Below are 13285 nucleotides of genomic sequence, written 5' to 3' on the forward strand. Positions count from 1 at the left end.
ACCGTGCTGGAGAGACGGTTCCATGTGTCGCACCATGCCGGGAGACAACACGAACTGAGCAGCGGCCGAGCTCAGCAGGACACGAGCTGAACAGCGGCCGAGCTCAGCAGGACACGAGCTGGGCAGCGGCCGAACTCAGCGGGACACGAGCTGAACGGCGGCCAAGCTCAGCAGGACACGAGCTGAGCAGCGGCCGAGCTCAGCAGGACACGAACTGAGCAGCGGCCGAGCTCAGCAGGACACGAGCTGAGCAGCGGCCGAGCTCAGCAGGACACGAACTGGGCAGCGGCCGAGCTCAGCAGGACACGAGCTGAGCAGCGGCCGAGCTCAGCAGAACACGAGCTGAGCAGCGTGTAGGTACCAGCCAGCCCTTACCCAGCATGACTATTATGTGCTGGGCAGGACCGCGCGCCAGCCGTCCCCAGCGTGACTACCAGGTGCTGGGCGAGACCGCGCGCCGGCCGTCCCCAGCGTGACTACCAGGTGCTGGGCGAGACCGCGCGCCGACCGTCCCCAGCGTGACTACCATGTGCTGAGCGAGACCGCGCGCCAGCCATCCCTAGCGTGACTACCATGTGCCGGGCGAGACCGCGCACCCGTTCGGCGGGTGCTGACACGTTTCGCCCATGGCCAGTGGCCACCTTACCACTTCGGCGGCCATGATAGATGGATGAGTATGTTCGGCCAGCTCACCTTACCCCAGCATCACCTTGATGTCATCAACCACTTTCCCCTGCAGAACACTCCCCGTCTTTGACCAGCGAGTATCGTTCGCCCTCGGACACAGCGACAGCGCCATCCTTGACCAGTTTGTCGAGATGGTGTTTGACGTTCACGGACGCGGGACGTCGCATGTAGAAGGGGATGTCCTGAAACAACAAGAGTTTGCGAGGCATGTTAGAGTTCTAACCGAGCTACGAATATCGAAAACAAGATGTGAAATTGGACGGATCTCTTCTCGCCGCTGAAATCAACATCACACTACCGACTAATAACAAAGCCCAGTCCACGTTCTTATGTACTGTAAGCCATGATTTTGTGGCTCTCATTGCCTTCATAAAGTTATGGCAAAACAGTCGGCTCTATCTGAGTGAGTAGAAGATCATACCTTGCTTATGCGGTGACCACGCCATCCAAAACGCCTCAGAATGCGTTACCGGGGGTTACAGTGCGCTACGATGTCTTATCACAATATTTCAATGTGGGGCCAGATCCACAAAGACTACCCGCCCAGGTCGGGATGCGGACGCGGCCTACCGTGTACACGGTCTTCACCAGCTCAGCAACGGTGCGAGCGTCGGGGTCAGAGGCTCGGAGCGCCGTCATGAGCTGACGCTCCCGCTCCAGGCGGTGGTCGATATAGTGCTGGATCTTCTCCACCGGATTCTGGAGAAGACGCACTTTCAGACGCAAGACTGCAGCATTCTCAAGACCACTTGGCCGAATCATTTGGGAAAGAGGAGAAACCCCGGAACCCTAAAGAATGTGAGTGATAAGTCAAAGCACATAAAAATAAAGGAATTTGTTGCCTGTTTCAATGTTTTAACTCCACGGACATCAAACGTCAACAAAACGTAAGGTCATAGCCGTGCCATAATGATCGAGCGGTGGCGGCACTGCCCTTCCATTCCAGCACGCGTCCTTAGAAAGCATTCCGAGGCTACAATAGCGCTGTACGGCCTGATGGAAGTGACTCGGTGGACAGCTGCGATGTGCTCTCCGTGTGCCATGTAAGCCTACATTGGGAAACATGGGCCATGACGTGGGCCACCATCCTTACATCGGGAGCTGGTACCTGGAGACACATGCTTAAACGATATGCCATATTGTCACGCCGCATTGTTACGGTATTCCAACAAAGTCGCTTCGAAATGTTTTAGTCAAGGTTATATATGATGCCCTCATTATATGTTCCTCGGCCCTGTGTTGTAGTCTACAGCCATCACAAGTCAGAAAAGGGTCAGATGCCCGTAACGTGGCCCATCATAATACGTTTATGTTCTGAAACCATAGAACGTTTATTTGAGTGTCTATAAATGGTTTTACACATTCTTGCTGTTTTTTTAGGGCGCACCATTTTTCTTCTCCCATGACGTATCACGTATAACGCCGCATGTTTTCATTCTACTTAATTTTGTATGTTTATTTCAATTTTTTATCGTCACCATTTATTCACATCCACATCCATACATGTCAAAATTTGATAAGGAGAGGGGTAGGTGCCCAGGCGCCCCTATCGAATGGCCTACTGTGAACGACATTACATGCAGATTAGAGCACTTCTTCAGACCTTACTCCTCGCCGATAGATGAAGAGACGTTCAAAAATCGATATATTGATATTTCTACCACCGGCACGTGTCACGACCGAACAATGTAATCACTAACGGCTGCATTGTATCCGTCACAGCAAACACAACACATATACTGACTGCTCGATCATTACATAAGGTTTCGACGAAAGCTTGTGTCCAAAACGTCAAAATATCCCCATATTTTCAACATTTACTATCATCAACAGCGAATAAAGCCAAGAGAAACGGTATTAATCTCAGGAATGGATTAGCTGAGGAGACTGGTCCCACATGAGGAGGCATCACTCATGAGCACCTGGATCGCACCCATGCCCCACCCAGAGCCGCTGCTCTTTACGGGGACCCGCAGACTTACCTCCACGACAGGTCCGTGGCCGGGGTAGATGACGCGGGGCGCCATCTCCAGCAGCCGCTGCAGCGAGGCCATGTAGTCGGCCAGGTCCTCGAACACCGCCGTCGTCTCGCCAAGGACACAGTCGCCGCTGAACAGGACGCCGCCCTCGCTCATCATCAGCACCACGTGGTCCGTGCAGTGGCCGGGCGTGTGCACCACACTGAGGGCGCACCGGGCGGCGTTACGCGCGGGCCGGCCTAGTACGGCCGCAGACACCGGCGCCGCGGCAGGCGGCGTCACCCGCAGGCCGGCCCAGTACGGCCGGAGACAGCGGTACCGCGGCCGGCAGCGTCTCGCGCGGGCCGGCCCAGTACGGCCGGAGGCGGTGCCGCCGCGGCAGGCCAGCCCGACACATGCATCGGACGAGTGCGCCCCGGGCCCGCCGCGGCTCGACGGCGCGAATGCGACACGAGCCCACTGACCGGCCAGCCCTCCTCCGCGGGATAGACGAGAGCTGCCGAAGATGGCGGCGGTGGACGGCGGATGAATCGAGCCAAGATCGCGACGTAAGCCCGTCAAAATGCAGTACGATCAGGCCAGCCGGCTGGGTCTTGCTTCGCAACAATTGGGTCGGTACCAAATGCAGGAAAAAGGGAGTCTTGCTACCCCACAATCAGGATGCCCAACCGCTTCCTCACTCCCCGAGAACAGTCGGAAGCCTCATAAGCATTCGCGTTCACTGGTCGCCGCGAACAGCGAGAGCACGATACCTCCCCTGGCATCGGCGACAGCGGGACCTACCGGAGCGTGGCGCCCTCTGTGCTGATGACGTCGCCATCACTGAGCAGCGTCACACCGGGCGTTTCCGCCGCCTCCGGGCGCGGGAACTTGCGAGCCGGCACGTCTGGGAGCCCAGAACCGGCGTCACAAGCAGCCATGCAGCGGGCTCGGGGGACAGCGCGCATGGCAAGGCCGCACGCAGCCGCACGTCGACGCCACTCCAACACCACCCCGCTGGTCCTTTGGAGTTAACGCTTCCGTTCGGCCAAAGCACAACAGTAGCTACCCGGCCCCCACGTCCACACAGATGAGGGCATTGCACTCCTCCCATGCTCTCCGGCAGGTGTCGGGAGCGTTAATCAGACGGTGACGTCAGTAAGCCGGCGACGTCAGTCGGGCGCGGGTGCATGCTCGGCTGAACAAGTCCGCAATGTTGGTCACGCGCCAGCGGAGTGGCATACTTGACTTTTTCGAACAACCGTGATACTTACTTCAACACCTGCCGCCACTGTGGCCACCACGCCCACAGTCACGCACAAGATATTTCACGATACCAGGAGTCTAGTAATACACAGTCGGTAGGATTCTTCTCGGCCTCACTGCATGGAAGCGGGACGCGCAGGCCGCCGACCGCGCCGCGTACCTCCGAGCCGGCGCCGGATGTCGGCCAGCCCGCCCACATGGTCCGGGTGCCAGTGGGTGAGCACGACCTCCTGCAGTTCGGCGTCCGCCTCGCGAAGCACCCGCTCGAGCCGATCCACGTACTCCGGCACCGACGCGCTGCCCGTGTCCACGAGGATCCGCCTGCCAGCATCGTCACGTGCCGCACAGCCGCCATACGGCGTATCCCCGGTGGGAGCCGGGATCCGCCGGCTGGAGCCGCCACGTGCGGCGCACGGCCATCGCCGATCATGTCATCACACGGCACACCGGTGTTAACCAGCCTCCGCTTGGTCATTCTGTGACGACTGTGCGACATGTGCAGCTCAACAAGCACTGGTGAGAGAGACCAATAACGAGGTCAGCTCTGCCGTTTTTGACGGATCGAACCGTGAACGTTACAAGCGCCCCACCCACCGCCAACAAAACATCCAAGGCGTGTTTTAAGGAGATTCTACCGCGAAGGAGAGCCGGGAGACCGGAAGTGGAGGGGGAGAGCAGGAGCAAGGAGCTTTAGCTGCCCTTCAAATATGAAGCCTTCGGACTGAGGTACATACCCTGCTGCCATATGCACCTAGTTTTTTCCCCGGTGCACAATTTTGTCTTCTCGACCTATCCAGTCGCATGCGTCATATCATCCGTCCTACTAGGAACGCGCAACTTCACGATTGGGAAGACATTTTGGGTGAATCGGGAGTCACTTGGTTTCCCCTTAGAATGTTGAAACTGACATGCCAACATCGACGCATCAGTGATAGAAGTAACCTTGTGCATCGCACCAGAACAGTATTGCCAAAAAATAGCAACCAGCCTCAAATAGCGCGGGAATGCGTCGCTCGGTGCAACAGTTAATGCATTCATGCCACTAACGGCAAGCTTGGATTTCAGGCCTGTGATTGGTTAGTTTATAAGCAAGTTCAAGACGTGGAGTTCATGGAGTTCACATGGAGCAGCATGGAGTTCACTGGAATGGACCAAACCACGGTAACCTTGATGACAGGGTTCATCGCAGGTTCTAAAGGCCAACGTCCCATGGTCAGTTTGGCGATTTGTTCTCTGTGGGCATGGAACAATCTACCAGCGAAAGGGATTTCCAGGGATAATTGCAACAATCTCCTGAGAATCGGCGCTCCCATTTGTGAGGCAATAGTTTTCGACGCACCCCGTCTGAGAGCTCCAGAGAGGCAGCGCCGAAGCGCTTTTCAAGCTATCCGAGTGGTGGTTTCATCAACGGTGCCCTTACATGTGGCATTTACATTCTACACCATCTACTGTGTGCTATGCACACTCAAGCCAGCGACCAGCGGCATACAAAAATACACCTCGGCTCTTCTGTGAGCGGTACAGAGATCGACATCCAGCTAACTCTTCACCTCCTGTTAGAAGTGGACATCCAACCCGCAGTTGCAACGATCGCTTATTTCAGTACTTAACTGAAATTTGACAAAACGCTTCGCAGCCATGTTTTTGTATGCAAAGGAAATGTGTGCATTCTCTGAATTGTCAAGGACTCGTCTGTGATCCACAAATTTATGGAGCACATTTCAGCGTGGTGCAAATATCTGTGGAAGCTTCGGCTACGCTTTCAAAAGCAAAACAAACATGCTAAAGCTATGCCAGGCAGTGTTCTTGGAAAGGGCCAGACCATGCCATCAGATCGCTAAATTCCAGGTCAAAAGCAGAATTTAACGGCGAGCTCTTGGTGAGCACCATGCACGGCGCAGCCTGTCGTGACCTCTAACGTTACCTGACCTTTAACGCGGCCGCTGCCACCGGCCGGAAGTGGTCCTAGACTGGGAAAAACAGTGAGCATCTGAAGAATCCTGGATCTGAATCGGGAAAAGCACAAGCGTGGGTCCATTTTCGGGACATTGACCCGTCACGGGCTGCGAGACCTCGGGACGTACCGTCTGCCTGTGCCGATCAAGTAGGTGTTGGTTCCCTGCAGCGTCATCGGACTGGGGTTGCAGGCGAGCACGCGGGTGACGGCGTCAGAGAGCTGAGCGACGCCCGGCAGCGGTGTCAGGCCCGGCTGCAGGCGCCAGCTCTGGAGCCAGCCGAACGTCTTGAACACGGCGCGCATCAACATCGCCTGTCGACAGAGACCGTGGTCACGTGACGACGATCGCTGGCTGAGACCGGGTCACGTGACGACGATCGCTGACTGAGGCCGGGTCACGTGACGACACCGGCTAACTTCTCTTGAAAGGACGCGGTAGGCGTGATTCGCGAGAAGCGTGTGTTCACGTGAACAGACACGTGAAGAAGCAAGCGCGGGTTAAGTCAAGCGTAGCGCGCAACCGCCGCTTGGCCACGGGTCGACTTCGACGCAAATCGTTCTCGGAAGACGCGAGCGTGTCAGTCCTTTCTGCAGGGGCGGCCGATATGCCCCCCCCCCCCCTGAGGAAGTCCAACGCAGCCACTCGTTCTGGATACCCAGCCACCTGCGGCCCAGCGATGATGGACAAAGATCATTTCCAGGTTTGAAGCAAATTGGTGACATTCCGTAGTTCCAAAATTTTGAATGCAACTTTTGACGGTTATCGAAATTTGAAGCACCATTCTGACAGAACGAGAAAAAGCCGTCATGTCAGGAATATTTTGCAGGGCGCCGTATTCTGCATATGCATCTAGACGTTCTACGAACATGCTTTCAAGATGTGGGCATTTAAATGCGCTTGAATGACTTCAATCTTGCATAGGACTGTTGAGTGTATGCGTCCCTACTTTTCAGATGATCGTACTTTGCCGTGTGCCTGGACAATACTGTGAGTGAGAAATGGAGGCATTCTGTGCAGTTGTTTTCACAAAAAGTTACTTTGCGGAGGATGGACGCGGTTCTTACCCATTTTTAACTTGGTTTCCCGGACAGGGTTCCCAGTAAGAATTCAGTTGCTGGCACTATCACTTTTACGGCATCGAGCATAAGTTACAGGTCATCACCAGCTGTTTATACCTATGCTAATGCGGAAATCGGTCTGCTACGAGAAATTGGATGCTGTGACAAATGTTCGCTGCATTTAAATTCGATGCGAAGCGTCTTTGCCGCATACAAGGTTGGCTTCCAGCTAGCCGGCTAGCGGACTATCGGTGACCGATCAGGGGACCGTTGCGGCTGGCTGACTGTGGAGGGCTGCGAGGTTGAGGATCCGGGAAAAAGGTATACGCACAGATAAAAGCCATGAATTTGAGATGCATAAATCCACTCCATTGAACTCGTTCGTCATTACAGATTCGCAGAGCCTCAAAATTAATTACGTGTTTACTACGATGTGCTACTAACGTTTGAACGTGTTCACGTATACTTAAATAGTCACCTTATCGCAGTGGCTGACTGTCACGGGGAAGGTCATTGTCTAAGTGGGGAACAGTACGGAAGTTACGTACAACTAATTATTTGTCTTATGAACGCTGGGGCTGCTTGGGTCCCGCTTAGCATCTCGCTACCCTATAAAATCAGTACAACTTATTTTTACAGATTTTTACATGAATTTGGCTAATTTCAGCGAAACGAGCAAAACTTAATATCGCCGATTTTGCAAGGTAGCGAGATGCTAAACGAGAACCGAGCAGCCTCTGAGCACTGTACTGTCTGGCAAGGCCCGGCAGAAATTTCCCATGGCGCGTCGGCCTAGGAAAATTTACTGAGGTCTTGAGAACTCATGGGAATTTCCAGTTTTTTCAAATTCTCCAGTTGGTGGAACTTCCCCACCAGTGCTTGCAATCTTCGGTTGCTCTCGGGTTTTAAAATATATTTTTACTATTTTGATAACGTTCGAAAAGATGCGGGAGACGTTTTCCACTCCAAGCCCATGAGTTAAACCAATTCTGGGATCATTTATCAGTCATTGGCAATCAACTGTTCACAGAAACAACTAGCTGGCTAGCCGCCGGTGTCGGGTCGATGGCCGCCGACTAAAAACGACTAACCGCAACAAATATTGCGCAGAGAATTTCAAGACAGACTTCATTACGTTACTTCGGTGTCTTGAAAATGAAGCGGTATTCTCATGCCCCTGGACCCTTGACAAGTCCTTTTCAAACAGCCAAAGAGCTGTCAGCCATGTCGCTGCTGTCAAGCAAGTTAAGTCACCAATAATCCCATCTGACCTCCACATCGTAAAGTGCGGATTGGTTACACGCAAACCATTCCTTGCTCTAAGGCAGCGAATCTGCGCCTCTCCCTTCATGCCACCTGGCTGCATGTTGATTTCACTGATTTCCGACTCGCTTGTTCAATAGAAGTGTTCCTGACACTTGTCGAACACGAAAGCCAATGCGGTTCTGTTTTGGATGCTGTCAGACAAGCCAACGCTCTTCGAAAGATGGGAAATGTGGGTAACAAACTAGGATTAGGGATCGGGTTGCTTGATACAGGCGGGTTGGAGCCAATTTACCGTTAATATGCGATGGTGCGCTAAGAGTCGCTAGTTACTGTATGTTCTCAGGATCCACATTCGGAAGTAAAGTGTAGTTGTAGGCATCTGTCCGGCTATAGACGCGCTAAAGCTACTTGAACTAGCGGTTCAGCCACCTGAAACGCGCGAACCAGCGCTGTTTTAGCGGTCACTCCGCTTATATTAGCACTTACTAAAAGTGTTATTCTGCCCGACCCCAATTTTAAAGTGGTTCATACGCCGTTGGTCCCGGCATACTATAACCCCCGCCCGAGGTTTAAAAACGCCACGAGGGCTATAAAGGCATCCAAAGAAACAGAAGTTCACTTCGAGCGCCCGTGGGACCTTGGATAACGTTGGGGTTTTGAAGGGCGCCCGTGGCGTTCGAAAATACAACCGAGCTATCTTCAGGATACCCTGGCCCCCCAAAAAAAACCAGACGCAAGACAAGGTTTTAGACACCGGCGCGTGATAAGGGAGTCTGACGCGCCTCAGTTTTTGTGCATAGCGTTAGCGCTCCATTCATTGAAACTGGTGCCCGAACATAGGGTGTATCTTTAAAATTCCTGGATCGATTTCTGGCTGGCCAATTCATTCGTTGCACAACGCAAAAAGAACTGACTGACGGTTAAAGGGGATGTTCAACATTTCTATGGGGTTTTTAATCGAAATAGCCATCTTGAAGATCATTCGGCACAGTTCACAGCCCCGCCCTTCTTGAGAACCCAGCCTTCTCCAGGTTCTGGGCTACACGCCAGCGAAGATGAGGGTTTTTCGGGAAGAGTATTTCAAGGTCATTCAGGCATTCATGACACAAAAACGTCATTCATGGTCGAGTTATTCATATGCGGCGTTCATGAGCACCATTTCCAGATAAAACGGCCGTTAATTACCTCTCAGTCAATGTTGTGCAAGGCACGATGACGTAATCAAATAACATATCGAGGAACATATTTGCTAAACCGAGAAATCATGTGGTCTAGAGCAATCTGTTGTATTACAAATATGCCGATATTTATAAGCGAGCTTGTTTTATCACATCTGATGCTGGTTTTCATATCTTCAGCTGTGAAACATTCCATTTAAGGTTGTATTGAAATCATGTCCCAATATCATGCACATCACTCAGCACAGATCGAACACCTAAAATCACGCAAGGTTGGCAGCGCCGGCTCATGCAAGCCGCGCAACTAATCCACACTCAAAACTTGCATTCATGCTCAGCGCCCCTAGCTAACGAATATTTCACATTTCTGCCACCCATACCCGAAGCTTGGTCACGCCCACGCCACCCACGACAAAACTCTTTCATGGCAGCAATCATCCCACTTAAAATTATCCATGTCCCTCACAATCCCGGTCAGAACTTTTTTACGCACGCGGTCACTCGCTCAGAACCTCTTCTTGTCTGCAGCAACATATTCAGAGCATCGTATTGCCCGCGGCACTGCTCTCTGGACTATTTTCAGTCAGCGGCACTCCCAATTGGAACTCCTTCATGTCTGCCACGCTTCCACCCAGAACTCCTTTGTCCATGGCGTCCCCACCCACAAATCCCGTGCGCCCGTGAGTTCCCACTCAAAACTCCTTCATGTCCGAGGCGCAGAAGCGCTGGATATCGTCCATGCTCATGGCGCTAAGTCGGAGCTCGAACTTCTTCTTGAACTCGGCGAGCAGCCGGGGTGCGTCCTCCTTGCCCAGGTGACGCTCGGCCAGGCTCTGGAGCGGCGCCCACGGGTCGGTCGGAGGTGCCGAAGCCGCCGTCTTCATCGTCACCAGGAACACCTTGGCGCCGGGCGTGAGGCGCGACGACGTCACAGTCTCGTCGTCCTGTAGCGTCTTGCCACGGTATACCAGCTTCTGCGTCTGCTTGGGCACCCGGAGCTTCGACTCCACCAGCGTCTTCAGCATGGATATCGTTGTATCCTGTGAGACCTCAACCTGGCACTCCTCGCCCTGCAGTATCTTTACAGTGATCTCCATGTGAGCTTGGCGCGTCTGTCTGCAACAAAGATGATTGTTCAGAAATGCCAGCCGTAAACAACAGCGTCGAAGCCGTGGCTCTTTTTCACAACTGCTGACATCGTCCAAACCTAGACGTAACACGACCGCTTTAAGCCTCACACAGGTCACGCGGCGATGTACATGGCCAAGGCTGCTGCGATCACGCGCTTGTCAACCAGCCAGTGGTGCAGCAGGTTCTGGTACAGCCGCAGGTCTTTCCTAAGTGCGTCAGCGGACAGTGCACCCATGTGGGTCTCCCCACCATTGTCCGCTGGGGCCCTTAGGAATGGCCTAAGGCTGTACAAGGAGATCGCTGCTCGAGCAACCGTTGCACTACCGGACGGTTGACAAGCCCACGGTCGAAGCAGCGTTGGCCGATGTACCTCCACTTGGCCTGTCTGAGGCCCGAGACGGTCGTGCTCCGTCTGGTTTCGGGTAGCGTCCGCCCTCGTGACAACGCAGCTATGGCTATGACGCTGTCGGCCATCCCAGCGGCGGGCTATTTTGAAGGTGTTGCGCCATTTATCGACTCGGAGATACAACTGTTGGATCCGGTATGCGAGTCCTCTTGGCTGGTATTCCACCTTATTCGGATCAGAGGCAGCCGGTGGTTAACAAGCGACTTGATGTATGGGAATGAGAAGTAATCACGCGACGCGAGGGTCTGCTTGGTAGCGACATTGTTTTCATTGACACGGGTTGACATTTTCTTTTCTTTTGGTGGAGGTCGAACAGATGAAAGCGTGGTCCAAGTAAAGTCAGGTGGGGTTAAAAATGGGGTTTAACGAGTCTACACGACCGTAGTGAACACACAATCAAGCTCTTCGTCGGAAGTATTTGTTTGATTCTCATCTTGACACAATTCGAATATTTTTGGTTTTAAGCATTGCTTCCCCATTCACGTTCTGGAGAATGCCACCTTCTAGAGCAACGGCAACTAAACAATTGCATATCACAAGCCGTGCCAGTAGTCAGCGCTGGGTTGCGGCAAGTGTGCATAGAAAAACTTTGTATGTCTCTTGTTCGGAAGATAAGGTTTGCGTGCCTTCAGTTGGTCAAGATAGAGCACGGAGGGGGGAAGTTGTAACGTGAAAAGTTTGTAAAGTAAAACTTCAAGCAGGCCAAAGCTTGTGTGATAAAATGTTCCTCGGGAAAGTGTGTAACACGAAAGGTTCGCGCACGCAGAAGTCAGCAGTGTATACAGGAGTTTGTCAAGCAGCATCCATGACAGGTGTGTAAATAGCAGCGCTTTATTCGGCAAGCGTGCTGTGGCCGGTTTTCTCATTTGATCCATTTGATCGCTGTGGGCCATTTCAACTTGCTTCAGACTGGAGATTACTCTGTCCCAGTTCAGTGACCATGGTGATAACTGGTGATAACTCTGTGCCCCAGTCAGTTATCACCATGGTCATCCACCCCACTCAGTCATCAAGACCATCTAGAGCTGTTTCCTGTTTCCAAATTCCCGGCAGCCAGCACACTAAAGGGTGGGTGGAACCCCTAGGGTGATGACAGCCAGCCAGGTGCTGGCGGTCGTGAGGTGGTCATTTGCCAGCATCAACATTTACATGCTGCACTGCTGCACAGGACCAAAGCGTACCCATTTTTGGAGCATGGTAACATCATCTTGGGCACGTTCGGCAAACTGGATCAGGAGCGGCTAGAGCTGGTTCAATGATGAGCTACCTGCCTTGTCCAAGAAGTGAAGCATCAGCTATATCCTGAAAAACTTCTACTCCTCAAGCCATGCTGGATGTAATGCCATTGTCACAGGAGAGACATGGCTGGGCTGCAGTATTTCAAATGTTTTAGAGAGCCGTGCCCCTGTCAGTGCAGAAATTCCTGACAAAACACAATTCAAAGAAGACAAGAGAATGCCTATGGAAGCTGATGGAACCTTAAACTATGACGCTTGTCCATTGAAACTTGTTCAGCACTCTGATCATAAATAATTGGAAATGCTATTCCATCTGAAGTTGCACCACCAACCTCTACTATTAGGCACCAAATCCACAACAAGCACCCAGTCCATACAAATCGCCAGTCCCATACAAAGCAGCAGGTGCATACCAGGGCCAAATTCCCCATTATCATTCCACATATTCCCCATAATTCCCCCAACAGCTGTCCTCAAATCACAACCTGATGTTAGGGGAACCTCAGCACACATCAGTTCCTATGGTTCAGAGAATAGTTGCTTGTGTGTGACATATGCACTTGCACCATTGTAGGTGGCAGCTCAGGCAGGTACCTTGCCAATGAAGAATGTGGCCGATGTGATCTTCACCTTTCAGTTGATGCTTGTTTTCTGGACCATGAACTCAACCACCAATCTGTCACACAATGCCAATGCCGTTGGTTGAAAGGCTAGACAATGCACAGGCATGTACGTGCAATTACAAACGTTTTTTCAGGGATGCATTTGCCTTCCTTCATGACTTCAGTGATTTAAAAAAATAAGGTTATCGCGCTTTGGTCAACATTTCACACTTCATTCACACAACACCTGAACCGGCGTCTCACCTGGCAGTTTGATGTACCGTCTAGATGTCAAGAGAGCTAAATAAAGCCACCTGGAAGCCACAGCCGCGCTTATAAGCAATCTAGGAAATTCAGCTACAGAACATCGCGATTACAACCCACTACAAACCAGGGGCAACGTCCACGGGTCAGGATGCGTTTTCGCGTTACGCCCGCGGAGTATTTTCAGGGGCGTTCAAGCTTAACTCGTCCGATATTTCAATTTACGCAATCCCTTAAGGACCCGTGGCGAAAACCACGCAACTGCTACATTCG

The 13285-nt window shown here is 52.5% G+C and overlaps 2 protein-coding genes across 2 annotated transcripts; both read right to left on the minus strand.

Annotated features, from left to right (window-relative positions):
• Nucleotides 1-549: 549 nt before the first annotated feature.
• On the minus strand, nt 550-13192 carry LOC119101028 (endoribonuclease LACTB2). Its single transcript, XM_037224275.1, has 7 exons — nt 13013-13192; nt 5996-6180; nt 4072-4232; nt 3450-3552; nt 2670-2868; nt 1258-1386; nt 550-869 (listed from the first exon to the last, which is right to left on the minus strand). The coding sequence occupies exons 2-7, from the start codon at nt 6175-6177 to the stop codon at nt 720-722; spliced, it is 924 nt and encodes a 307-aa protein (XP_037080170.1). The 5' UTR covers nt 6178-6180; nt 13013-13192; the 3' UTR covers nt 550-719.
• Nucleotides 9339-12825, minus strand: LOC119101029 (ubiquitin-like protein 4A). Its single transcript, XM_037224276.1, has 2 exons — nt 12741-12825; nt 9339-10487 (listed from the first exon to the last, which is right to left on the minus strand). The coding sequence occupies exon 2, from the start codon at nt 10466-10468 to the stop codon at nt 10064-10066; it is 405 nt and encodes a 134-aa protein (XP_037080171.1). The 5' UTR covers nt 10469-10487; nt 12741-12825; the 3' UTR covers nt 9339-10063.
• Nucleotides 13193-13285: the final 93 nt, after the last annotated feature.

This window comes from Pollicipes pollicipes, unplaced genomic scaffold (genome assembly GCF_011947565.3).
Source record: "Pollicipes pollicipes isolate AB1234 unplaced genomic scaffold, Ppol_2.1 Scaffold_4881;HRSCAF=5763_pilon_pilon_pilon, whole genome shotgun sequence".
In the NCBI taxonomy this organism is placed as follows: domain Eukaryota; kingdom Metazoa; phylum Arthropoda; class Thecostraca; order Pollicipedomorpha; family Pollicipedidae; genus Pollicipes; species Pollicipes pollicipes.

Coding starts and splice junctions, on each gene's coding strand:
- LOC119101029 (XM_037224276.1), bottom strand. CDS start 10,468: ATGGAGATCACTGTAAAGATACTGCAGGGCGAGGAGTGCCAGGTTGAG.
- LOC119101028 (XM_037224275.1), bottom strand. CDS start 6,177: ATGTTGATGCGCGCCGTGTTCAAGACGTTCGGCTGGCTCCAGAGCTGG. Junction 2,869..3,449: donor ACAGAGGGCGCCACGCTCCG/GTAGGTCCCGCT, acceptor GTGCGCCCTCAG/TGTGGTGCACACGCCCGGCC. Junction 1,387..2,669: donor GCCACGGACCTGTCGTGGAG/GTAAGTCTGCGG, acceptor CGTCTTCTCCAG/AATCCGGTGGAGAAGATCCA.